General features: G+C 41.9%; 1 protein-coding gene across 2 annotated transcripts in view; it reads right to left on the bottom strand.

Annotated features, from left to right (window-relative positions):
- The window catches only part of JMJD1C (jumonji domain containing 1C), a 159745-nt gene extending 150877 nt beyond the window's left edge, over positions 1–8868 (bottom strand). Inside the window, exon 1 of one of the 2 annotated variants that reach the window (XM_036385398.2) lies at positions 8658–8868. In XM_036385398.2, coding sequence (XP_036241291.1) covers positions 8658–8798 — 141 coding nt within the window. In that variant the 5' untranslated portion in view covers positions 8799–8868. The remainder of the gene's footprint in view (positions 1–8657) is intronic. The other variant, XM_036385399.2, reaches the window with a different exon arrangement.
- Positions 8869–26206: the final 17338 nt, after the last annotated feature.

Here is a 26206-nt window from a genome sequence, read left to right as displayed (position 1 = left end):
CAGAGCAGAGCTAATAAAATCCTGAGTGCCATGCAAAAACAATGAAAAAATCATGAATGGCAAAAAAGGGGTGACTGTGGACTTGTACCTCTCAATGCAGGGACCAAAGCATATCTGAAACAACAGAAGGGAATCCTGACTGTGATGCACTGGTAAAGCCTCACCCTTCTTTGTCACAGGCTTTTGAGAAGTTCACATAGATTCAAAAATATTTCCCACTAATTCATTTATGAGAAACCCAGGAAGGGCTACAAACCTCAAAGTCCTCAGCTGGATGAAGTCCCTGAGCTCCAAATCCCTATTAAAAAACACTGAGGAAGTGCAGCCCTGTGCCAGAATTGTAGAGGTTTGACAACAAAGCATCCCAACAGCTCTGAAGGCCACAGCACCTCATTCCATTCAGTCTTCAATTATAACAGCTTTTGTACTTTTGACTAAAATGTTGGCAACTAGACCACTGTTAGCTCCTAACTCTTTAAATCTCACCAAGAGTCTACAGCCTAAAACTCATTAACCTGCCCTCTAAAAGCTGCTTGCACCATGTCTTGATTGGATGCTCCTGCTCCTGTCTTTGATGAAAACCAAGGCTGACAAACTGAAGTCTTCAAGTCATGTTGTATGAAGAATTAAGGTGCAAAAAAAAGTACAGATTAATGAGAAACTCCAGCCCAAGACTTCAATACCATTTCCTGGTTTTCCTTCTCCAAGATTTTCTATACTGACTGAACAGTTTAGATCACATATTTTCTATTATTACCCCAAGACGTTCCTTTGTCTGCTTGACTTTGGCTTTTAGGCCGCTTTGTTTGTTTTTGAAAGGTAGTAAATTTACATTCCACGTTTAGGAAAGAAGACAAGCCAAGAAAAACAAAAAAATAAGGAAATCAGCTGGAGGAATGTTTCAAAATGAACTGTCCTTGCCAACACTCCTCCAAAATACAGCTTTTCCAGTCCCTCCTCACCAGACATGCAGGACTGAAGAGATTTGACTTGGACCACCTGGCAATGACTCAGCAAGTGCTCTCTTTTTCACAGAGTAATCAAAATTCAGATTTTAAACCATCATTTGATTGAAGAGCCCTGGTCCCTTAGCCAGAAACTAAAACCATGGTGAGCCAACCCAAATAATAAGTCAGCAGTGTCTACTTGAGTTACCTGCAGTGAAGCCTCACTGCAATCATTTCAACATCTGCATCAGCTGTGGTGCTGTTCAACACACTCAAAAAGATCTTCCTTGATGCAGAAATATTATAGGCAACACTTTACTGAGTCATCAGAGGTTTATGCATTTTAACACACATCTAGATGCTTAGGTTTCTCTCAGAGCATTTAGTTTCACATCTATTCTTCCAAAACTTGCTTTTGTAAGTAAGTCTTGCATCAGCAGACATCAAATGATCATGTCATGCGCTATTGTGAACATTTATTTCTTTATTCAGCTGAAAGAAGAAATTAGTCATATTATGTGAATAAGTACCATTAAAACAACTGAACACATCTACTAGTTACTGCATACAACCCTCAAAAGTATTTAAGTCAGTTTTCAACTTCATTCAGACCACGGTCCAGAGACATTTCTCCTGGACACAGTTCCACCTTAAGCTGCTCCTGCCCTCGGACTGATCCCATACCATCTCCAGCCTCAGTACAACTGCTTCAAGTGCCATACGGTGAAGGATCAGGAAACTGTTCAGGGTTAAAAAAAAATTAAGCCAGCAGTGCCACCAAGAGAAATGTCTGTGGAACCACAGTCTTCAAAACTTCTCAAAACATTGCCACTGGAGGATCAAGCTAGACGCTTTTAATGCTCATCCTGCACCTTCTGTGCCCATGAAGCTCCAAATAGAGCTCATGAATTAGCTCAAAGCCAGTTGCTGTATGTACATAAGTAACTTCCTCAGGAGCAAATCAAGTTGCTTCATTCCACTTAATTCTGAAACACAGCAACAGCTGCTTTAAGTAAAATAGTATTTTAAAGAAAATTACTAGAAAGCAAAACACAGCAAAATCCTTGATGCTCATCTGGATCCCCTGCTCTCATTCTGTCTTATAACACTGAAAATTAGTGGTACACAGGTACAACATCAACTAACAACAGTAACTTTCTGGAGGAATCAATATAATGAAGCAATACAGCATTAGTTTAGCTTAGAATTCTCCACCAGTTTCCAAGAACAGGCTGGTTACAAACAGAGGTCTCAGTCCCTACTAGCAGGGTGAGGAGGGAAACCCTCCCTGAAGCAACATGGGATGTCAAAGCCCAGAGCACAGCAGTGGAGTCACAGAGGTGTGTGTCTCTTCCCAGACAAACACTTGCTGCCAACTTCAGCTGAACTTCTCAGATGATCTGCACCTGCTTTTTTTCAGCAAAAGCAGCAGCAGTTTACCAAGTCCAACTGAATGGGAAAGTCAAGCCTAATCCCAGTAAAGATTCAAGATCCCTGATGGAACTGAGCATCTCTACAGCTCACTGATAGTAGGATTAGAAGAAGGCTGAGCTGATTTTTGGCCAAATTTCACAAGGACCACTTTTAAAATTCATTCTATTTGATATTAAATAACAGTTCTGCTGTTCTCAAGCAGGTTCAGAGATCTTGGAAGGTGCACAAGAAGAATGATTTCTTATAAAATAGTTGCTCATTTTTTACAACTCTTTATGATGGCTAGGCCATGCTTTCAGACAGCTCTGAAGATTCACACAAAGTTCCAGAAGAAGAAAAATCTGAAGTAACACAAATGTGGAATAATACTGTATTTATACACTAAACATATAAAAGGCAAGAGCAATTTTTTTAATTAAGAAAATATCTGATATCTCTTCCTAAGAACCTCCTGAAAGAGGATAAAACCTGTCTTTTTCCATACTTTGTTCACTGTTGCTTACTTTGCAACTAGGCAACAAATTAAATGGTTCGTCCCTAGCTCAGGACACCTAAACTCTCTCTGGAATCCTGACATTCAAACAAACTTTACTCAAAATCCATCAGTGCAGGTACATTTACCTATTGATCTACATCATACTCAGGTTTCTTTTACTAAGAGAAGTGAAGAGGGAAGGGCAGAGTATAAAGCACTGAATCCTTGCAGTCAGTTTCATAGGACTACTCCTCTGTTTGATCTTTTTGTCAAATTACTATGAAAGAGATACTCCTTCCTGAACTATCTCTGGAATACACATGAGGTGACATTCACAGACACAGGATGACAAGCTCAACCTTACTGGAAACACAAAAGGAAATAGGAAGTTTTCTTTACAGCTTAGCCAAGAAAAGACTGGCCAGCTGACACACACCAAACTTACAAGACTCTTGTTGGCATCAACACTGATACAGAACAGCAGAAACAACTGAAAAAGGCCTAAATCCCTGCCGAATTTTGAGCTTCTCCCACTCCTTTCAAACCAGATTCAAAACACATCCTACAACAACATTCCTTCATTCAGAGGCAGCAGTGATGTGATAAACTCTGGCATGTCTTTAGTGTCATCTCCAATAGCTGAAGGAAATAACGTGACAGGATCCTCATCAACAACTTGCTCTTCATCTTTAACCCAGATGCTAGTACAGAAACACAGAATTTTTAAATTCCATTAACCACCAACAAGCTGTGCACGACTAGTTTGAAGCATATTTATTTGTTTACTTTCTACAATAATTTTACTGAAGATTTTTCTGTGTCTTCCAGTTTATGTCAAGGCTAGCAAGTCAAAGCTGCAGAGCACATACTTCAATAGTAAGGAATGAAAAAAGAAATTTCATTTTCAACAGACCAGCTCAAATTTGTTAGAAAAAATAACACATGCACTTTCTCCTTATAATATTATATCTTAGCAAAAGGAAAACAGAGGACAATATGCAACACACTGTACTAAAAATCAATATATGGCAGGAACCAAGTGTAACCTACAGAAGTGCAAGTCTGTGCCTCTATGACAAAGACAGATCCCATTCATAAACCTTGGGAATGCAGAAGCAAGAAGATGAAAACAATTACAGTTTGTAAAAAGACTAGGTAAGAGCAGCTCCACACACAGTGAAGGCAAATTCAACTTCATCATTTAGTGAGAAACTAATCAGAGCATCGAGTACTTGTCTAAAATATATCTTTTTTTCCAATTATCCAAAATTATTTAAAATTATTTTCATATTAAGTGCAACACGGTAGTAGTAAATTTTCATTACATTTTGCAAACTGCCACTTTACTTTTAAATGGAGACAAATTCAGTTAAAACAGATGCACAATCTGCTGATATTCTCTTCAAGTGGTTTTACCAGACTTATTGAATTTTTAACAATTGCCTGTTTGTAAATTACCAATTACGAGATACCAAAAAACTACAATTCACCAAAAGTATTAGTGTATTGTTTACAGCATTATATCTTACTGACTTTACTGTAAAAATCACACAGCTGCTTCAAACTATCATTAATAATTAGGCTTTTATGAAGAGTATCTGACATGGTGATTTATTGCCACAATACATTTCCCTATGCACAATTATTAGATGGTAGTCTGCCCATCATAATTCATTAAAGACTACCAACTCAATTTTTATGCTGTCTTCCAAACCATGTGCATCATGGCAGAAAATTAATGCATCAATAAACCAGAACTTACAGATTACTGAGATTTCAGTATTTTAAAATTAATGAGATGTTCCTTTATTAAGAGTTGCACACTGTATGTTTAAAAGTTTACTTCCATTTTCTCTTTCATCACCACATCAAAGTTTTGCAACCTATGGCCCAGAAAGCAATTCTTATGGGACAGTAAAGACCAGGGAGATCATATGGCACTGACTCCACCTCTTTCCTCCTGGCCATTTCTTTATTTGCCCAGAGTTATCACTGTAATCAGAGCAGCACACAAGCTTTTCCAGGCAGTTAGAAGGAAGGAAAAACACAGCTCCCAGTTTCCTCTAACAACACTTGGTGTGAGGCTGAAAAATAGTAATGAATTCTCTCAATGGCTATGAAACAGACACACATATACACACACAAACCCATATATCAAACTTCTGTCCTTGCTTTGATTTTTAAACAAATGCTTTGCATGCAACAACAATGTCCAAGAAAGATCAAGGGGTCTAATTTATAAAGCTCAGACCATGAAAACCAGGAAGAAAACTCCTGGATTAGATTTTCTACATTGCACACATTATACCTGTATGGCAGGTGTTTACAACATCTGTAAGCATTACAGGATGACTAAGAGGCACAGCTTCCAAATCCTGGCATGGAGGGTCTCATGTAATGGCAAGAGCATTCATATTCCAGGAGACCAACAACACTCACAACCAGTGCCAGCTGTTCTCACCATATTCCCCACTAGTGGTGAATTAATAGGAAAGCTGAGGAAGGCAAAATTTCTATAAAGCAGTGGGAGAAAAGATACTTTCACAGTGGTTTCTTTCTTTGTAAAGAAATACATTATAAAAAAGATCTTGCATATCAGCTATATTGCAGTCATGAAAAGTATAAGGAAAGAGTTATTTAATATATTTTTTATTTTACTTAGTACACTAATGGAGTAGGGAAGACTTAGCAGGAGGAAAATACCAGACAATTGAGTTCTTTCCTACATTTTTCTACCAGGACAATAATTTCAATGAAAATAATAATTAATTTATCTATAAAAATACAATCATAAACAAATTTAGCAGCATACGAAAACTGACCTTTTGATTTCCCTGCTCAAAGGTGGAGAGCAGCTAGTCTAGCCTTCAGGTCTGGAGTTCCTGATTTAATGAGTAGTTCTGTTTACAGCAGAACTAATGAAGCTCAGTTTCCTCTGGATTTGCTCCTATAAGCCCTGTGGCCACTTAACATTAATTACCTGAGTTGCCTCTAAACTTGCCCATGTCTCCTTGAGCTCCTGCACCCCATAAAACTCCCCATTTGTCCATTTATTCCCACAGGCACACACTGAGGCTTGCTCTCACACTTCCATTAATGCTCAGCTCTTTGTCATGCCCTTAAACCCACCTTCTCATTCCATCACCTATGTCTGAATGGGGTAAGACAGACAGCATATGCTGCAGCTGCTCTCAGGCTGGGTGCACGCTGGCTGGCCAGCTGGAGATTGCCTCTTCACTTCCAGGAGAACACCAAATGCCATGACCTCCTTGCTTTTATGGTTTTTTGGGGAGACGGTTCTCAGGTATCAATTTTCACAGACTAGGGGAAGGCAGTCTTTCTCAAACATCTCCCTGTTCTTAAACTGCTTGAAATTGACTGGGGGGTTCACGCTCACTCAGGAAGAAAAGACACAAAGTCAATGCAAATAGCACTTCCTTCCAAAGCCAGGATTAGGAGGTAACTCAGTTCCAGCCAGTTGCAATTCACATTGAAATGCCCACTGCTGCCCTCCTCCTGTCCTGTGGCTCAGGGCAGCTTCTGCATTTTTCATTCATACATGCCACTCTTGTGGGACCAGGAAAACACAAAATTGACAAAAGTCAATTTCAACATTTTCCTACTGCACCCTGTGGGCAGCAATGAAACTGTCAACAAGAATTACTGCTCCACTCGAGTGACAGGGAGCAGAAGGGTCTGGGACCTATTTACAGGAATGGCCACCTCAAAACAAAAGCCATGGAAGGATAAGAGCAGTAGTTACTCCAGCTAGGATAGCACACATAGAACAGGGCTAACAGAAAAACATCCTTGTCCTTTGCTGGGGGCAGGGGAAGAGGATCATCACATTAGCAAATATCGACTAACAAGAAGCTAATGTTCATTATAAATGCAGAAACAGAGTCTAACCTGCAGAAATTACCTGTTGCTTAAAGAAACCTTATCATGTTTTCCTCTATCCACTTCTTAGTGCTGTGGGGGCAGAGAACATATAACACAAACCCCAAATGCTGCACTTTAAAGAGGGCAATGATGTTCCAGTAGTTAAGTACTACTGCATCTCTTTAGACCTAGAAATTCTTTTCAAGACCTTCCCAGGCTTCCAGCGCTCGTAGGTTACTGGGAGTGTATGTACATAGCATAATGCAGTGCTGTGCAGCTATCTTGAACACCAGAAGGAATATGGCCACGTTAGCACTGCACTGCACCCAGGCTGAAATGCTGGAGCATCCATCCTGCTTCTCAGGTACTTTGGATCTATGCAAATGGTGCTTCACTACAACACATAAGCATACCCTTAGTCATCCTGCCTCAAAAACCAGCTGAAACGTGACAGTTCTTCCTTAAATTACCAAGAATTGTAAAGAAAGAGCATCTGAAGAGAAAAACAGACACCAAAGTCAACAAGAGGAACAAGTTTGTACAATCGGCAGCATGCATTTAACAAAACAGACAGAGCCCCTGAAATTACTTTCTCTCTTTATGTCAGCTCTGCCCCTAGAGTTTACAAATTATGGCTCTGACTTGTAAATGTTAGTAAATACCTCCTTAAACCTTACTCAGTGTTTCCATAACTGTATATAGATTCTAGAGACTGCCCTGCAAGAGTAACATCCAAAATAGCTTCTAAAAATAGTGTTCTAGACGATTCTCACATATAGCCAAAGGCTGAAAACACAAACCATTTCATAAAGAAGGGCATGAACTTATGAGATTAAATTCAAGGGCTCCGTGAATTATAGCTGGAGAATGGGAAAAAATCCAGAACAGCATGCAAAAAAAAAAACCAAACAAAAACAAAAAAAACAAACAAAACCAACCAAACAACCAAGAAAACTAACCCAGACTATAGCAAAAAAGTAGCATCTCAAGTCCACTTTCTGTTTTTGAAACAAAGCTTAAAGTCTGGAACGAACAAAACCAAGAGTTCTTAATTCTGTGATTCACACTTCGAACTAAGCAATCGATAATCTCTAATACCAGGCAATTGTTTGCCTGATGAGTTTGTAAAAAAGGCAACATTCCACCCCGATCAGTGTCGGGCTGTGAACGCCTCCCCCTTGCCAGCAGCAATATGGATTGCCCAGCGCAGTCCGGTGATTCCTTTTTTCAGCCTACGTAATGCCCATTTACATAGTCGTGATATTTTTAAATGTGCTTTCAGAAACACCAAACGACATAAAAACATGGCAGGAGACAACCACAGAGGTAACACAGCACTCCTGTGACTGCGGAATTCACGAACAATATAACGCCGAAGTCCGGGGAGCACAATAAAACTCCATTTTACAGATTATGCATTCAGAACACCAACCCAAGGAAATCCTGGCCGTGTTTCCCCCCCACAGCGAGAGTGTGTCTGAGCACAACAGAGCACACACATATCCTGGCTCCTTCGCTAACCTACACGCACATTCCTACACCCCTTAGGAAAACACTGACAGCGGGCATGAAAGGAAGGGAAACAATGACATTCTTTTAATAACAACGTTCACCAGCGCGCTGGACCCAGTCGGACAGTGCTACGCGGCGGCAGTTCCTGCATTCCCCTGGATCAGCCGCATTCTCCCCCGCTGCTCCGGGGGCAGCCCGATTGTCCCCCGCTGGCCAGGCCGGGCACCGGCCGTCTCGCCCCGCGGGCCGGGGCACGGAGCGGCCGCGCACGCCGCGAGGATCCGCACCTGGCGCCAGCCGTGACCCCGGCTCCACGTCACTGTGCCCGGCCGGGCGCGGGGCCGTGTCACGCCGGGCCCGCCGCCCCCCGCCGCAGCCCCCGGCCCGGCCCGAGCCGCGGCTCTTACCGCCAGGTCGGGGCTGTGCGAGTCCCGCTGGGACACGGCGCGGATGACCCCAGCCCGCCAGCGCCCGCTCTCCGGCGGTTCCTCGCCGCCGAGGCACAGGAACCGCTTCCCCACCAGCTCCGGCCGCGTCTCCACCGCCATGGCCGCCGCCGCGCAGGCACCGCACCAGCCGCCGAGCCCGCTGCTCTAGGGGCCGCGCATGGCGGGCGTGGGGCGGGGACGGGCGCGGGGCTCTCGGGCTCGCAGCGGCGGGAGGGTCGGAGCCCCTCGGCCGCGCCGCCGCCGCCACAGCCCGACACAAACAGCGAGCGAGGGGCGGGGGCGGGCCGGGGGTGCGCGCGCCCTCCCTCACCTCCTCCTCCCTCCCTCCCTCTCTCCCGCGCGCGCCCGCCCGCCGCGCTGCGGCCCCGACCACTCCGCCCACGCAGCCCCACTGCCATGGAGACCGACGCCGCGCGACGTCTCCCTCCGCCAGGCAGCGCGGGGCTAGCGGCCGCAGCGCGGCAAAGAGTCCGCGGCCGCTGGGGTGGCACCGGGACCCCGCGGGGGCTCGTCCCGTCGCCCCCTGCCCAGCCCCGGCCGGGGCGGCACGACCCTCACCTGCTGCCCCGGCGCCCCCCGAGAGCAGCCCCGCGGTGATGTGACACTGGCGGGGTACCCGCTCCGTGCCTCCGGTGCCACGGCGGCAGCTCGGGCACGGCCTCTCCGGGGTACTTCCCTCGGTGGAAGAAGCGCTGTCCGTCCTCCGCGGGCTCGCCCACACCCTGCTCAAGGCGCACAACTCCGAGAGCTCATTAGCGTACATCAATGTGCGAAGGAGGGGTACCAGGAAGATGGAACCAGGCTCTCCCCGGTGGCACCAGGCGATAGGACACGAAGAGACAGGCAAGGTGTTGCTGTGATGCACTGGAAGTTCCACCAGAAGAAGAGAAAGAACTTCATCACTGTGCCAATGAGACTGGAACAGATTGTCCAGAGAGGGTGCAGCCTGCCTCGCTGGAGATACTCTAGATGTGTCCGGACACAACCCTGTGCCATGTCACCCAGGACAACCCTGCCAAGCAGCAAGGTTGGACCAATGCTCCCCTGTGGTCCCTTTGAGCCTGACCCATTCTGTGAGAGCCCAGGCTGGCAAGGGCATCCCAAGAGCCAGGCACCAGCATGCTGATGTCCCAGCCCTGTAGGGTTTGGGAGAGGCAGGACCAGGTCTGCCACCTGCAGCACCTTCTCCCCTGAAGTCTGTTGGGGAGTTCAACAAAGACACCCATCCAATCCATCCACCTTTCCCTACTGCAGGGAACGGGCAGTTCCCTACAGAACGCCCCGGGAATGTCATGTCAGTTTAATCCCTCAGAGGCTTTTAGGGACAGCACACTTCAGCCCTAGAAGACACCGTTGAGTTCTGTTGGATGCCAGCAATCCGTGCATATCCAAGAAGTCAGCTCACAGACTCAGAAGGCGCTGAGACCTTGGGCTGCAGCCCCTGAGGAGCCGTGCAGCCACGTTCTGGAGCAGTGGTTGTGGGTTTGTTGTTCTTTCCATGGCTCCTGTAGCCATTCTGTGGTAATGCCATGTTTGCATTGGAAGAGTTTTTCCTTCACGTTATCTGGAGGTGTAGCTTTCCTGAACTTCTGCCTGCCTTTACTGGTATGCTTGCCCTCAAGAGAGCAGGTTAATGATCTCACATCTAGCACTAAAAGCAAATTTGAGTAGTGCATTTTTGAAAAATAGATTATGAGGTGAAAGCCATAAATCAAGATTGCCAACTTCTCACATTCCTGTATATTTTAGTGGAACAAATAACTTCTGGTACAAGAGAAGTTAATTAACAGAAAACAAACGAAAAAAGAAATTAATTCATCATTCACCATGACAAGTTTGTTCACAGGATTAGAATAATTTACAACACATAACATTCATACTGGAACCTATAGATAGATGCCTGGCATCCCAGGCTAGAATGGATGGAGCTGTGCACTTTGGAAGCTGCAGAAGCACAACCATAGTGCATTTGAGCTAAATGAGATCTTTATTCATGTTCCAAGGTAATGCTACAACCAACAAAAGTGTACTGCAGTCTTGCAGAAAGAACAAAAATTATGTAAGTACTGGGCAGTTATCCATAAAGGGAATAAGGAGAAGTTAAAAACTGACTAAATAAATATTAATCATATCAAAATACGCGTATTCATTCCCTCTTGTTTAATTAAAAAGTAATTTGAGATATTATTGAACTCTACAATTAAATGACATTAATGTGCAATAAAACATAAAATATACCCCAAAATGCCAATTTACATGATTCTAATAGACTGAACTTGTGAATTTATCACAGAACAACAAACTGTTAAGAATCAAATATTTTTAATTTGTTCCAAAAAATCACTTCAAGGCACTGACACTAGAATTGTTTTTTGGAGATATGGTTTTTTATAGATTAGAACTCACAGAAGGCTATTGTTCAATGCAGAACCATTTTATATTTGTTAATCACCTGAAAATATCAGTAAGATCAAGTAACATGGACATTTAGGTGGCAATTGCCATGGTTAGCTCTCAGTTCCCAGATGCCAGGGGAGATGGGCAGGGCTTTACCCTGCTCCCCACAACAGCACTGAGACAGACCAGGGAAAGCCTTGACATACTGCAGGGCAGCTTCACTCCCCAGCAAGCCACACCTCAGCTCTTCTACCTTTCACTTAATCAGCTTGGAGCAGCTTTTTTAACCCATAGGTACTTTAGGAAGGTCAAAATTACTATGTTCACGTGGAACAGCCTACGAGACCCACAGGTTGCTGAACATTTTCCACCTCCAGCAACTTACTTTATTCGTCTCTCTTCACTTATCCATTTCTTCATTGCTGCTTCCTTCTGTCCTTGTTTCCCTGTGAAGAAATTGGAAGAGCACTAAATGCTCAGGATATGAGTAAATCAACTATAAATCAACTCAGAACCTCTGTCTTCAACAAAACTAAGTCATGGTGCTGTGGGCCAAGGCCTGAAAATAGCTTAGACATTGACTTTGTAAACACTCTGTGCCCTACCACACTCCAGTAGGATTTCTTCCTTTTTCAGAAGCCTTTGCAAGCATCAAACCAATATATTAACTGCCCTTTCAAAGCAACACCTCCCTTATTTGTTTGATAAATATTAAGGAATTTTTGAACCGAAAAGTCAAAGGATCATAATTCACAGGATTTAAAGGATTAGGGATGTTATGAATTGATGTATCTTCTGAAAAAAGTGGCATAAGGAAGCCTCTTCTTGTAGATTACTCTGAAAAGACCAGAGGAATCATCCTGCTGGAGCTCAGGAGGAACACCCAGAGCCAGATGCCCATAGGCAACAACAAAATAGAGCTGACACCTTCAGGCTGGTAGAAGTCCACAAAAAAAAAAAAAAAAAGAAAACAAAAGAGCTCTAGGCTGAGCCCCAGGAAGGAGAGCTTCTCTTGGGAAATTGACTGTGGACAAACTCACCGCTTACTCCCTGAAAGTACACACATTGGTTAGGTGCAAAATCAAGATATTTACTGAGAGCTTTCTCTAACTTCTTGATTGAAATGCAGCACAGCCTGTACTAGTAGTAATTGCACCTTCTCCATACAGATAAATGCCATATTTAGAAATTATCATTTCCATTTTACAGGAAGGAAAATCGAGAGAAAAAGACAAAATTACTTGTCAGTGTCACAACTCTTAAGCAGAATTAATACTGAACTAATCCTTTCTAAAATATGTACTATATACTTCTAGATCTATCTTACCTTCCCTTAGGACCACCAGTTTCTTCTGAATTCATAATTCCTTGGAAATTTGGAAAGCCACATGTAATGTTTTCCAGTGTTCAGCAGCAGAAAATTAAGAATCTACATTTAACAAGCTGGTTAAAGAGTTTTGTAACTTCAAAATCCATAGCCAAGAGAAAACAAATTCTTCATCAAACATCAGTTATTTCTGATATAAAGCTAACTTTTGATTTCCAAGTGTCTTATCTTCTACAGAGTCCATGGGCTTTTCTTAACACATCCTCCTCGAAAGCACAATTATTTGAGTTGTGAGGAAGTCCTTGAACACTGAATAGGACATAGAATCAGTGAGAAGGTGAGATTCTTTAAAGACAGCTATTTAATGCAGATGCAAAGGCTGCACTGAACACAGGAGGTAGGAAAGTGTAAGAGAGTAAAGGTTGTGGTTTGTGGCATTACCTCCCCAGCTCTACCATTAACATCCTGTATGGTGATCTCCTGCATCTCCAGCTGTCTACAGTCACTCTCCATCTGGGTCTGCCAGCTGACCACTCCTAATATTTTCCTATATCTTGGCTTTCACAGTTGTAAAAAAGCTGCAAATTTACTGCTATATTTACACTGCAGGTGAATAGAGCACCCGACTGTGTCCAGGTTTCATCCTCAGGACTCCTTTAATACCATCCTGGCTATTGCTACAGCACACAAAGGAGGAAGATTTAAGTTAACTACATTTGTGAATCACTCCAACCATATCTGCAAAAGAAAACATTGTCTTTCACAGGGTGCCACTCCATCAATGCTGACAACAGCAAGGAGCACTACTGAGCCTCCATGTGATGTTTCACAGTCAATTTATAGCCCAGAACAGATGAACACAACATATTCCAATCCCAGCATTTCCTTCTGTTCCAGCTAATGAGATGGCACCAAAAAAAAGGTTGAACAACTTGAATAAACACAGCCTTCAATACATTTTCTTCCTCAGAAGTTGGCTGACATCTTAAGACATCAACCTATCCCTATACAACCCCTGCCCCCCATTTCCTGCCATCCTTAAGCACTGCCTTACACTTGAGTCAACAAACAGAACCCCTGGGTACCCCACATCTGCTTTAAATACACACTCGGCCGGCTCAGCCCGATGAGGTTGCAGGGATGGGTTCTGCTCAGACCTGGAGCTGCTGGGATGTGCTCACCCTGCCCCGGGGTTGGCCGACTCCCTCCTGCTGGGGATGGCACCACCTTCAAGCGCTTTTTAAATGCAGCCTGAGGGTAAATCACCATTAGACCAGCACTACACCTTGGTGTAGGACAAACAGTCCCTCCCCCTGCTGATGGGTTTACATCCTGTAGAGGTAAAATGCAGAGGGTGGGGGAATAGAGATAACAAGGTTCTCAGTCTCCACCTTTCCTTGAATACTTAAGGATTTAATTCCTAAGGTGAAACTGCATGCCCCTGGTTTAGCCTTATCAGATAATGTCTCCACCTAAAACAACTTTGAATTTGTTTGGAGGAAAATGCTCTGAGTTTCTTCAAGGCACAGATGGAAGATGCCATTCCTACTGGTCACTCAACCCAGGTGCAAGCATTAATAGCAAAGATAATGCACAGCAGCAGTAGTGTAACATTTCTGTGGCCGTTCTAGCAATGTTAGATTTCTGCTCGAGTTTCTTTCATGCTTTTCACCTTGCTGCTGATGGCAGCTTGAGGCTTGGTACTTCTCAAGAATCAGACTGAACTTTAGGCATATCAGTCAGCCCGTAACAGCTCTCCCCCAACATACACTGTAATACCCACAAGACAGAATAAGAACTGCTAACAGCTTTTTATTTAGTTGAGGGCATCCACCTACAGAACAACACACCGAAGAGATTGAGCTTACTCAGAGCCTGAACACTCTCAGCACTGAAAAAGCTTGGCTTACCTGAAAGGGCACCACCGCTAAAATGACTTGACTTACCTTAGGCTGCTCCTAGCGGCAACACTCCTTTCTCCAGCCAATCACTCACACAGAAAACCTGAACCCAATCACCCTTTAAATTAATTAATCACCTTCCCATGAACCTTTGCTTCCAGTGGTGGTTGGTCCCCCACTCCCAACTAAGCTGTATAAAGGTCAGTCAGTAAGGCTTTTTCCCCTGCTGGAGCATTATTAACTGGAAAGATGGGTGAGTGCATGGAAGTGTAGGTTTCTCTCACATGGGCTCCTGGGGCAGCGGCTTTGTGGATTACATTTGTATATTTTTACCTACTGTTAAGTGCTTGCCTGTTGCTATTTTTGTGTTTTTACAATCAGTGGCTTTTGAAGGTTAGCAGATGGGTAACACTAAAAAGAACATTTCTGAAATCACAAACAGCCATGTTAAGGCAGCTATTGCTTCTATATCAGACTTCTAGCTCAGTTTTAAGATGTACTAAACTTTCCCAGACTATTGTAGAGGAATATCTCTCTTGGATGAAAGGTGTTTAAGTAGATCATGAGTTTAAGTGTTTCACGAGTCGCTACTGTTACTGACAAAAAGAGCAGGATATATTCAACACTGAAGTAAACTTACCGATCTTCTTTGAATTAACTGGGAGGTGGATTGAGTTCTTATCTTCACTGAAGATCACTAGGATATTGTGTAGTGAAGATAAAAGGAGGGAAAATGTACAACTATATCTGGCTAGAGTTTTCTGCCTCCTGAGCTGTTAAAGGTCTCCACAGCACCCCACACATACTGCACTGAAGTACTTGGAACAGAACTTCTATAACCTTACTACTATTCTGTACATAATTGTCTTAATGCCTATTTTAAAGCTTACAAGGTATTTTAAAAAAAAAACAAACTATGAAGAGCTGTACTGGTGCTGCAGTGTAGGAGGCTTCCTTCTGAACCTCTAGCTTCTCTATGATTTGTGTTGGGGTGGTACCCTCTTCAAAAGCAGGGGCTCCTGTTAATAGTAGCTTTGGACTGAATTTACTTAGATGTTGGTATTGATTATCCTGACTTAACTAGAACAGGGCATGGTTATGGTAAGGAAATGGTTTATAATGCTGCTCTACAATATGCACAATAAAAAATAAATGGGAGACTCTGGGCTTTAGAAAAGCCCAAAGTTGAGGTAAGAAACAGCTGATTTCAGCTACCATTAAAGTGTACTAGATGGGGAAAATGACAGTGTTCCTGATGCTTGTCTGGGGAAGAAAAAATATTGACAGGAAGATGGTTGGGCCTTTCTGAAGCTGAGGTAGGAAAAAAAGCTCTTAATGGCTTAAGAAAAAACCTAGTTACTTTTTCTTTTTGAAATTTCTATAACATCTTTTCTCAGCCTCATTTACTACTCTGCTATCCAAATTCCTTTGCATTTTCTTAATGCAATTGCAGTGTTCCCCCTATATCTCTATCTCACCAAGTATAATTGTTTGCCAGTTTTGTCTAAAACAGTAACAGTGCATATCACATGGTAAGCACTCTTTAACGAATTTGTCTGATGAATATTTTTATGCCATGCTTGTTCTTTCTTCCTGCCAGCAAATTGTCTGCCAATTGGCTTACAAGTGACACACAGGTTTCTTTCCTGTATTCCAGCTGCCTGTCTTGTTGAGTTTATGTATCAGGAAAGGAAAACAAATTAGTGTCAGCTCTGTTCTGCAGTTCAGTAATAGCTATTATTTAACAATATTTATCTCTTTGGTAAGGGTTAGGTCTTTATATTTCATAGTGTTGTCTGGAACAGGGTGTAAACAAATTATGTTACTGATTCTGTGCTGATCAAGCAGTGGTACTTTTGTATTTTTCCTGGCACTGTTATCCCAATTAAAACTATCAGAAATTTTCTACTCAGCCAGTAACTCCTTTGATTAATTTCCTGTACTCATTAGAAGTGTTCCAGGGTCTGTCTGTCACATTTGTTCAGGTGACATTCAACATTGACCCCATAAAGGCAATTGATTTAAGTCTGCCCTTACTGCCAGGACTGTAATGAAACATCACATCTTATAATGACAATGTGAAAAGGCACAAACCTACATAAGCATGGAGATGAGAAGGGACTTGCATGTCTTCTTGGATTTAAGAGCAGTAGATTGTGTTTGGCTGTTGCTGTGTCATTTAATTGAATGAGAAGGTTGTCTTGGAGTCATGAACTAGCTGAGGCTGGAAGGGACCTCTGGACATTGTCTGCTCTGACCCCTCCCTGCTCAGAGCAGGGCCACCTACAGCAGGCTCCTTGGGGCCATGTCCAGCCAAGCTTTAAATATTTCTTTAAGGCTGGAGACTTGAGTCTCTCTGTGCAATCTATCATAGTGGAAAAAGTATTTTCTTAAGTTCAAATGGAATTTCCTGTATTTCAGCCTGTGCTCATTGCCTCTTGCCCTTTCCCTGGGCACCACTGTGAAAAAGTGGCTCCTCTATTTTGTCTTTGAAAAAAGATTTCAGCAACCATTTGTATAAATGGTAGCTACTTATTTTATATAAATTCCAGCTATTTGTATAAATAACACCCTGATTAGTACCAAGTATGTATTATACATTTGTTATTGATTTTGTGCACCAAAGGAATCCAATTCTCTGTCCTCCCTCTCCCTAAGTCACCTTCTACAGATTCCCATCCCAGAAGTGCTGGGACCTGCTTCCTATATTTGTATCCTTGCTGTTGTTCCTGCAGCACCTACTAGAAAAGGCAGAAGCAGAAATTGGTTCTTCTTGCCCAGCTGGCTGAAGTTCAGCCAACAGAAAATGTCTGTCTTCAGTAAATAAACTCTGAATGCAAGCACCAGCTACTCTAGTGTACAAACCAGGGAGATGTTTTTCTCACTGAGCTAAGTCCCAATTGCAGGTGAAACTTAGAAAAGCATGTACTCTGTAGCTGAAGCACCACTGACAGTAAACATGACTGAATTGGGAAAAACAGTTTTGGAAAGGATTAGTGGAGAAAGATGTGCTTAGAGTCCTCAGTAGTTTCAGGTATCTGCATTGCTGTTGTTCCCAGGGTAACTGATGCTCAATCACATTTTGTATCATTACTTTCCTGTTGCATGTGACTTTGGAACCTGAAGCTTTTATTCAGAGAAATTAGCATTTTTGAATTTTTATCTATACAGGAACTTGTCCTTTCCAATTGGATTTTGTAGGATGATATGCAGGAATCCAAAGGATCAATCTACTTTAGCATGTGCAGATTTTTAATATTAAAAAATGTTCATAATACAAGACCTGCTGAAGAAATTTTAGTAAGGTATGTGCAGATGGTTCCATGCACTATGAACACACTGTACAGGTCTGCAGAAGACCTGCCTCCTTTCAGTGAGTGCTCTGAAGATGGGCTTGCTCTTGCTGTTGAGTCCCTAAACCAAGAACCTACTGGGTCCCAGCAGGAGTACTGTGCCACCCTTTCTATGTTTAAATACTGATCCTACTTTCAGAATATGAAACCAAAATACTTATCCTAAATATTAGAAGTAGCTGAAGTGAGGGAAAAATCAAAGTAACTTAGTTTAATTTCACCTTTAATTTACTTGAAGATATACCTTCTTCTCTTGGTGCTCTATATCCCTCTTCCCTTTCATCTTTTCACTTTTGATCAAAATGATGTTCCCAGAACTTTGTTTTGGCATTACTAAGTTGCAGCAGTAGCTCCCTGTAAATATTCATTATTTGACCATATCTTCAAAAGATGACCCCAAATTACAAAACATCAAGTTGCAATTGTAATCATGAGAATATATTATGCAGAAAATTCCCCAGCATGGTCTGATCTGTATTTAAAAGCACTGCATGAACACGGGCCTCAGAAAAGGCCATCAAGCCATGTCTGATGGCTCTGTAATCCCAGTGGTTATTTACCTGAAGCAGACTTGACTGCACTCAGCATTGACATGATTCAGAAAGGTCAAGGTCCAAGGCAAGTGATGAGCCAGACTGCATGGCTGGGCTGGGGAGAGTTGTTCCCTTTCCAGGAGGAGGCCTTAAATGACTCTTATTAAATCTGTAATTTGTGACTCTCATATGCCCAAATGTAATGCAAACCCACTGTCTTTCTTGTTTGCAATTAACGTCAATGGAAAGATGAAATGGAAGTTCAAGGAAATGGTTGCAATAAGCACCACCTCAGAGCCTTGTGTTGACTCCAATTTTCTTACATCACAAACTGCTTTGAGCCCTCTAAGTTACAACCCAGCAATTTAACACTTGTGCTTCATGTTGCTTAAGTTAACTTTCTTGAGACAAAAAAGGGGTCTGAAAGCACATGTTTGATAACTGCTGAACCAATTGATGACTGAACTAATTGATACAAGAGAAAAAGGTAGTGGTGCTCACAGTTGTGAGGCAGCTCATCTGCAGGGAAATGAAGTGAGGAAAGGTATTCATGTCTTCCTTCCAGCATTTGCATAAGCTAGGAGACTTGCTCCATACTAAGGATGGTGAAACTTGAGTACTTGTTTTTTGCTTATGAACCCAGTGGGTCAACCATAAACATTAAAGCCACTCAAAACCATAAAGGTGACTTTATTTTTAATTCAGCTTTCAACAATTGGTGCTCATTTAATTGAGGAGCATCCATCATTTGTGTAATTTGTGGTCCTAAGTACTCCAGAGATCAGCTGCTGAAGGCCCTGAATTTTAGTTTGTTCTTTAGTTTTGTCAGGGTTTTTTTAATTCAGGTTTCGTGTATCTTGATAGATTATTTTCCAAAGTGTGTGAAAGAGGATGAAAAAGAGTATGTGGAAGAACTGTGTCTGTACATTAATATTGTGTGAAAGGAAGCCAAAACAAACCAGCTACTGGTTCTCATTTTTGGCTTGCTGGAGAGTGCTTTTTGTGTAAATTTTCATGTCTAACAGTTTTTTCTAGTAAATTCTGGGAGACAAGGGGTATGCAAAAAAGGTGAAGCTCTGATTTGTCTAGACAGAGTGTGTTTGACATAAAGAGGATGATTTTTTCCCAGCCTCCTGCAGGCTACCAGCTCAGAGCAGCTACAGACACAGTGCATTTATGCCTGTTAAACCAGAAGTTCTGCCTATTGTTTTTCCTGCCTTCATCACTTTCTACTGCTCTAGTCCAACTATGCTCTACCAGGCTATTAAACATTCAGCATCCAGAATGTCTAGACAGGCTGAAATACTGTCTGTGCTCCTTTTCTCAGAGTCAACTTTCCTCAGAGCTAAAAGGCTAGTTGGAAAGCCAAGGTGGCAGAGTTTTGAGTATGAGAGGCTTTTCAGGCTGCCTTCTGAGTGGGTAGTAACACACACTGATAGGGATTTCTGGCAGTGCACAAAATCCATGTGCAAAACTCCTGCTGCTCCCCAGAGAGGCTTCAAACCTTTGACAATTATTGCTAATGTATCAAACAGCTTGCACTCATATCCTAAGGATACCAGAGTACATAGCAATGTATTCTGTTGGCTGGCAATATTCTACTCAAATAACAGAGGAGAAAACTCAAGGGTGACTTCCTTGCCACAGAAGATGGGAAAAACCTTTTTGAGGCAGAAACAAATTTCTGTGTAGGGGCTTGTGGACTAAGAGAGACATTTTGCTGTGTATATCTGCTGGTGTTGGCAATGTTGAACAAGAAAACAAACAGATGTGCCAACTTCTTTTTTTTCTAGGTGATCTTTAATTTCTTCAGTGCTGACTTGAGTCACTCTGTATAGCAAGAAGCAAGTACTTGTTTCTTGCAGGGTGGAAATGAATGTTGCCTCTAGAAGCTGTGCAAATCGCAATTTAGACACCATATAAGGGCTGTTGATCCTGTTTTGCTGTTGATCTACTGCACACTCTGTATGATTGGGATATATATTATAGAAACAAGCTTTGATTTTGCACCTCAGGACAAGCCTGGGAGGCCTTTTCAGAGGTGGGGAGGAAGGGAAGGCAGTCAGGTGGCACAGCAGGAGCTGTCCTTGTTATGCTTGCAGGAGTGAGGAGACATGGGTGCTCCTATCCAGCCATGTTTGGGGTCCATTCCCTTTCTTTGAAGAATCTTGGGAAACCTTGTGCTAACTCTCTTTACTTCCAGTAAGGGAGAACAGCATCTTAGTGGAAGTGTTTCATAACCTGGGCTCTGAAAGTAATTTTTCCTGTGTTAGGTGAGCCCTCCAAGAACAGACATCAACAAAACATTCTGACTGGTAGCCAGGAGTTTGAGAAGCATCATACAAGGCAGGTGCCTGGATCAGAGGACAAAGAATTGAATATGAGCACCCAAGAACATTGTTTTCTTTGTTAATGAGAACAAAAGAAAAAAGAGGGTGGCAGATTTATTATCTTATGCCATTCAAACAGCAAGTTGGTAAAGTTAACAGAAATGTGGTTACAAAGTTCAGCATATGAAAATGCTGGACAAATTTGGGGTTAGAGCTAGAAATCTACCATAAAGCATTTAGGGACTAAAAAAACCCAAAACATTCAAAGAAACTTCCAGTTCAATTTATCAAGAGACTGAAATGTGACTTATGCATGCATTAATCCTTGTGGAGACCTAGTAAGTGAGAAAGAAATCTCTAATCTATCACTTAAAGCATAGCAGGAACCTAAACTGGAAACTAAAGGCAAATTCAGAGTTTAAAAGTATGGGCCTAGTTTTCAAGAGAAAAAAAAATTACTGGTGAAAATTAAAAAAAAAAATCGATGCCTTCAAATCAATATCCTTTGTTGGCAGCACTGCTTCTAGGAAACAAAGGTTACCTGACACAACACATGAATTAATGATTCTGTGTCTTGGGTTTAAGTTGGATGAAATGATTTGATATTCCCTTCCAGTTTTAAAATCTAGAGAGACCTTTTCCCCAGTTCAGGGGAGAATGCAGAGAGATGACACTTCCTGGGGGAAAAAGGAACTCAAGTAATGAGAAGACAGAAAGCATAGCTCCAAGGGAAAACCAAATCAGGATATTGTTTAATAAAACAGCTTCCTTAAATGCATTTGTTGGTCAGCAGTTTCGAGTAGACTTGTCTTGGAATGAGCAAGCAAGGCAGAGTGGGGTCAGCTGGCTAAGGCTGACTTGGGGCTGCACATAGGAATTGCTATCCTGCCTCACAGCAAAGGTTCCCCTGAGTATCTGTCCCAGCTGATGATGCTGTGCTGCCCTGGGAGTGAGGGAAAGAAGAAAAGGGAAACCTGATAGCCTGGTGTCCTTTGCTGGCAGCCTTTTGAGCTGCTGGATAATGTCCGAGGTAGTCCTTCAGCTCTTGGTGCTGATTATTCTCCTCTCAAGCTCTGTGTATGGGTCTGGGCTCTGCATTTCAAGAAAGTTTGGTTAGAAAAGGAATCAAAAGGACTAGAAAATATCCCATAAGGGGTTCTTTATTCCAAGGAAGATTTGATACATAAGTATTGGGTTTAGTTTTTGAAGTTGCTGCAAAGGAAATGAACACTTTTCTTTCCATACTTGGGAGAGGCATGATAAAAACTGCTGAATACTCCTTGACTCAGCTTAACTTTGATACAAGGAAAAGCTTCCCAGTAGGATAATGAGGCACTACTAAACATAGTTAAGAAAAGGTGTGTAATTGCTGTTGAAAGGCTTCAGGAACAGGTAGGACAAGACATCTTTCCAAATGACAGGGGGTGATCCTTGTTTCCTTAAGCAGCAGAAAAACTTGGGGTCCTTTCTGTTTCTAAGATAGGTTTTTTTCCACCTCTTTTGGGCTGGTGGCAATGTTGAACAAGCATTGTTTATCTGGAGACTCTCTGACACTCTGCAAATAGAGATTGTGCTGAACACCAATCCAAGTGTTGTCAAAGAAGGTTTAGCTCCTCTTCATTTTAAGGAAAATCCATCAGTTGGTTCAAAAGGCAATCATTGTTCCCTGATAAAATGCAGCTGGTGTGCACATGAGCTTAGTCAGCAGACTATAAAATAACATAAGCTTTCCACAGGGATCAGAAACATCAAAAGCAGAAGGTGTATTTAGAAACAATCTCCAACAGATTGCTATAATTATTAAATGTGATGCATCACAAGTAGTGATGGAATATAGCTGAGGTGATACTGCCCAGACAGGAAGGAATAATATGGCTTTGGTGTCTGTCTCTCTATACAGATTTCAAATCCCAGAGAGTGGACCATCAGATGCCAGATTATGTGTAGTTTGTCATTTAAAATGGGTCTGCTCTCATGAGGGAGGTGTCTATTTACTGAAACATTCAGGTGCAGCTTTTGAACAAGTTAACAGCTTTAATGTCACTCCCACACACAATGGGAACGTGGGAGAAATAACTATACAGACCTCTCTACTGGACTGGATGGGATGTACTGGTATGGTTACACTTACCTACAGGGTCATGTTTGAAGGTCCACATGCAGTACATGTCAGGCATTTCTGTCTATAGCTCAGCAAGACAGAAGCAGGGAAGTGACAGGTACAGCAGAGGGGCTCTGTGAGAGCCTCCTGGGCTGGAAATGAGCTCCTCTGTTGCCTCAGCTTGCCCTTGTGGGGGCCACATTTTACATGCTTTCAACTGCAAATGGAAGCAATAAGGTAGGATGGACATGCAACTGCTGCCAGGAGAAAGTCTCAGATGGAGCTGTTCTGAACTTTCCCCTTCCGCTTCAGATCACATTTCCCTTAAAAAAAATCCTAATGGGTTTGCTTTTATGTTTCTGGTAAGAAAGAGCTGGAGGCACTTAACCCATTGCAACCCATTAAAAATTAATAAAACCAATCAGCAGTTGCATGATAAACCTTTTCACAGCATGGTAAGTTTTCTTTAAAATAGTAAGTAGAGTATCCTTTTAATATTTGTACTTGTAAAATTAATTTGATTGTCTGAATTGACTGCTGTAGTCAAAACAGGCTGGTGCTGGAGTGATGAAAATGCTTTAGCTTTATATTGATAGGGGTGTTCTGAGTTGCTTTCAGTTCTGTGTCAGCCTTATCTGCTTTTCCTGACCTACAACTCACAGAATTAACAGTACTAGACATCATTCTTTCATAGTCGTGGAAAAATGTGTCTGGGCCTGCTGCATTGGCTAAATCCTCTGTTTGCAAGGATTCTCCTCTACTACACAGTGCAGTCATCCTACAACCCTAGCTAGATGCCTTTTTAATTCCAAATTCTATTTTGCTTAAAATTCAGTGCTAACTGGAATTTTCAGGGCCTTGCAAGTTGGGAAACTGCCATCAAGAAACACCTTAAACCATGAATTTCACCACATGTTGCAGTTTGTGTGTTTTCAGGTTTTGCACTTGCAGGCCTATCTGTGAACATGAGGGAAGGAAATTATTCAAAAACCTAAGGTTTCTATTTATTCCTATTGAAGCAAGAGCTTTAACAGGAATGTCAGACTGTAATAAAACTGAGAACAATAGTGGTTAAACCAAATGAAAAAAAAAAGGTAGAAACATCCATTTGCAACTTTGCTTTTTCATTAAGTTGGGTGCTTTACATTCCTAATTTGGAATGTTAATAAATTTCACACAAACATTCCTGAAAGAAATAAACTTGTGGCCTGTTAGCATTCTGTCTGTGTACTGGAATAAAAAAAAAAAATTAAGACACCAATATTAGACACCAACTGGCTCTGCCATGTTCCTCAGCAAGATGCTGGGCTGGGAGGCTGAAATAGGTGTGAGCAGGAAGTGGCACGTCCAAAATTCCAGCAAAACCATCAGCTGCTTTGATTTCCTAAAACATCCATAGCATTGCCCAACATTCACTTTCAAATTAAAGCCCATTAGGGCAGAAGGGCTTTTTATCTAGAGATCAGAGCTTACCTTTGCTGTTGCTTCATGCATAGGAAAGGTAGATGAAGAGTTAATTACTTGAAGGTAGCATAAACTATACATTTCAACCATATTAATTAATAATCAGTTATGGTAATAACATCATTAGAGAAGTGTAAGAAATAGTAATTTTCACCCATTCTGTATTGCCGTTTTAACTGATAAACTGGCATGATCTGTGTTCTGGTCCCAAAATTACAAACATATATGGTATGATTCAGGACTGAAAGAAATCTCTATTTTTTTTCAAAATATTCTAGATTTGAGACTCATCTAAGATAGATGAAATATAAAACAGTGCAGCTATGAAAAACCCATCCCTGTGATCAACCTATGTGTATTTTTAACCTATGTGATGCAACTGGTGTTGTCTTTGGGGAGCATATCCTTGTAATGCAGGGAACTGAATCCCTCTGTCACAGACTAGCTTGTGTCTTCCTAAAGGTTGCTCATCCACTGATTGCACAGCTGCAATGTAATTGAAATGTTTGTTTACCTGTAAAAGAGGTGAAAGCCAAACATTGATGTTTGTGTACATACATTGTATTATATCAAAGAAGGTAGGTGGCCTTTACAAATGATTTTCCAACCACTGTAAAAACTATTTAAAGCAACTTTTAACTATATTAAGTGGCTTTTGGTAAGGGTGTTAAAAATATCCCATAATGAGATACCTGCTAGTCTCCTCCTTAGACACAAATAGACAGACATATGAGTAAGACACGCCGGGTTTGACTAAGTGCATGGCATGGATTTAATTGCTGTGCTGCTCCCTGTGTTTCTGCCATGCAGGAGCATGGATTAGCATTATGTGTGAGCTGGAATACAGGCAAGTTCATGGGGCATCCCTGTGCCTGTCTGCTGAGGGCTCAGCAACCACCACCCAGCTTGTTGCACTGAATTTAGTCTCAAAACATTCTGTGAAATAAATTGTAATCTTCTGAGCAAGATAAATTACTCTTAGGAGCCATCTGCCTTTACCCTTTTAAAAAATGTCTCTTTAAATGTAAATTTAGCTTTCCAACAGAGACAGTATCACCATGGTAACAAACACAAGAAAAATAAATGTCTCTTAGAGGAAAACCACTTTTTATTTTGTATAAACATATTCCATATAAAATAAATTATGCAGCTACGGAATTATTGTATATACAATCTGAGACAGTAAAAAAGAGTGTAAGTCTTTTCCTGGAATGGTTCTCTGAGCTAGTACCAAACATAATTGCTTGCAGTAAAGAAATGTATTGTATACTTAATTTCACATGCTGTGAACTAGGGCTCTCATCTTTCAGTTTGCTCTAAATGGACTGGAATGCTGCAAACTTCAGTGGAGCGGCAGGCAGGCAGCAGGAGTTTACAGAACTGGAGCCTAAAATGGCATCTCTGCCAGGTAATTTATATTACAAATGCTCTGCTGTGTGAATTTCCTCTGCCCAGTCTACCACTGGAGAGGTTTGTTATTCAAAGAGCACAGAAGCAGTGCTTTGGATTTCTGCTTTCATTGAATGAAAGGAAGAATGCTTTCAGGTTAGGCCTGTTTCAAAAATAAGATTGATGAGTGGTGTACATTAAATTGTTCACAAATTCTTCTCTACCTCTTCCTGCATCAGTAACCCCCTACAAAGGTCAGTGTCAGGAGACACCCAAGATGGGCAGTATCATTGTTTGTGAGAATTTTTGCATGGTTAAAAATATCTTCTTTTTACATTGTCTGCTTTCTCATTTCAGCAAATTTCATAGTATACAACTATAGCAACTGTTTCCAAACACTGTCTTTGTTGAAATGTTCACAATTGTTTATTTTCTCTCTTTCTTTCCCTCCTTTTGGCTGTGTGTGGTGTGTTTGAAGGCTGCAGGGGAGTGAAGTGGTAGGAGGAGGTGAGGAATTCTGGTGGAACAGAAACCATCCTGCATTTACCTGGCACCTCTCATCTGAATAAGACATTAGTTTACACAGATTAAGCTCTTTCTTCTTTCTGTATGGCAGGCAGGGAAACTGTATTATCTGCACTTAAAAATATGTTTAAGTATTAATTTCTTCTAGAGATTGTGCCAGTGACTTTGGCATGTCATTTACTGTAAG

The sequence above is a fragment of the Molothrus ater genome, chromosome 8, assembly GCF_012460135.2.
Source record: "Molothrus ater isolate BHLD 08-10-18 breed brown headed cowbird chromosome 8, BPBGC_Mater_1.1, whole genome shotgun sequence".
NCBI lineage: Eukaryota > Metazoa > Chordata > Aves > Passeriformes > Icteridae > Molothrus > Molothrus ater.
This window is presented reverse-complemented; position numbering and strand designations above follow the sequence as displayed.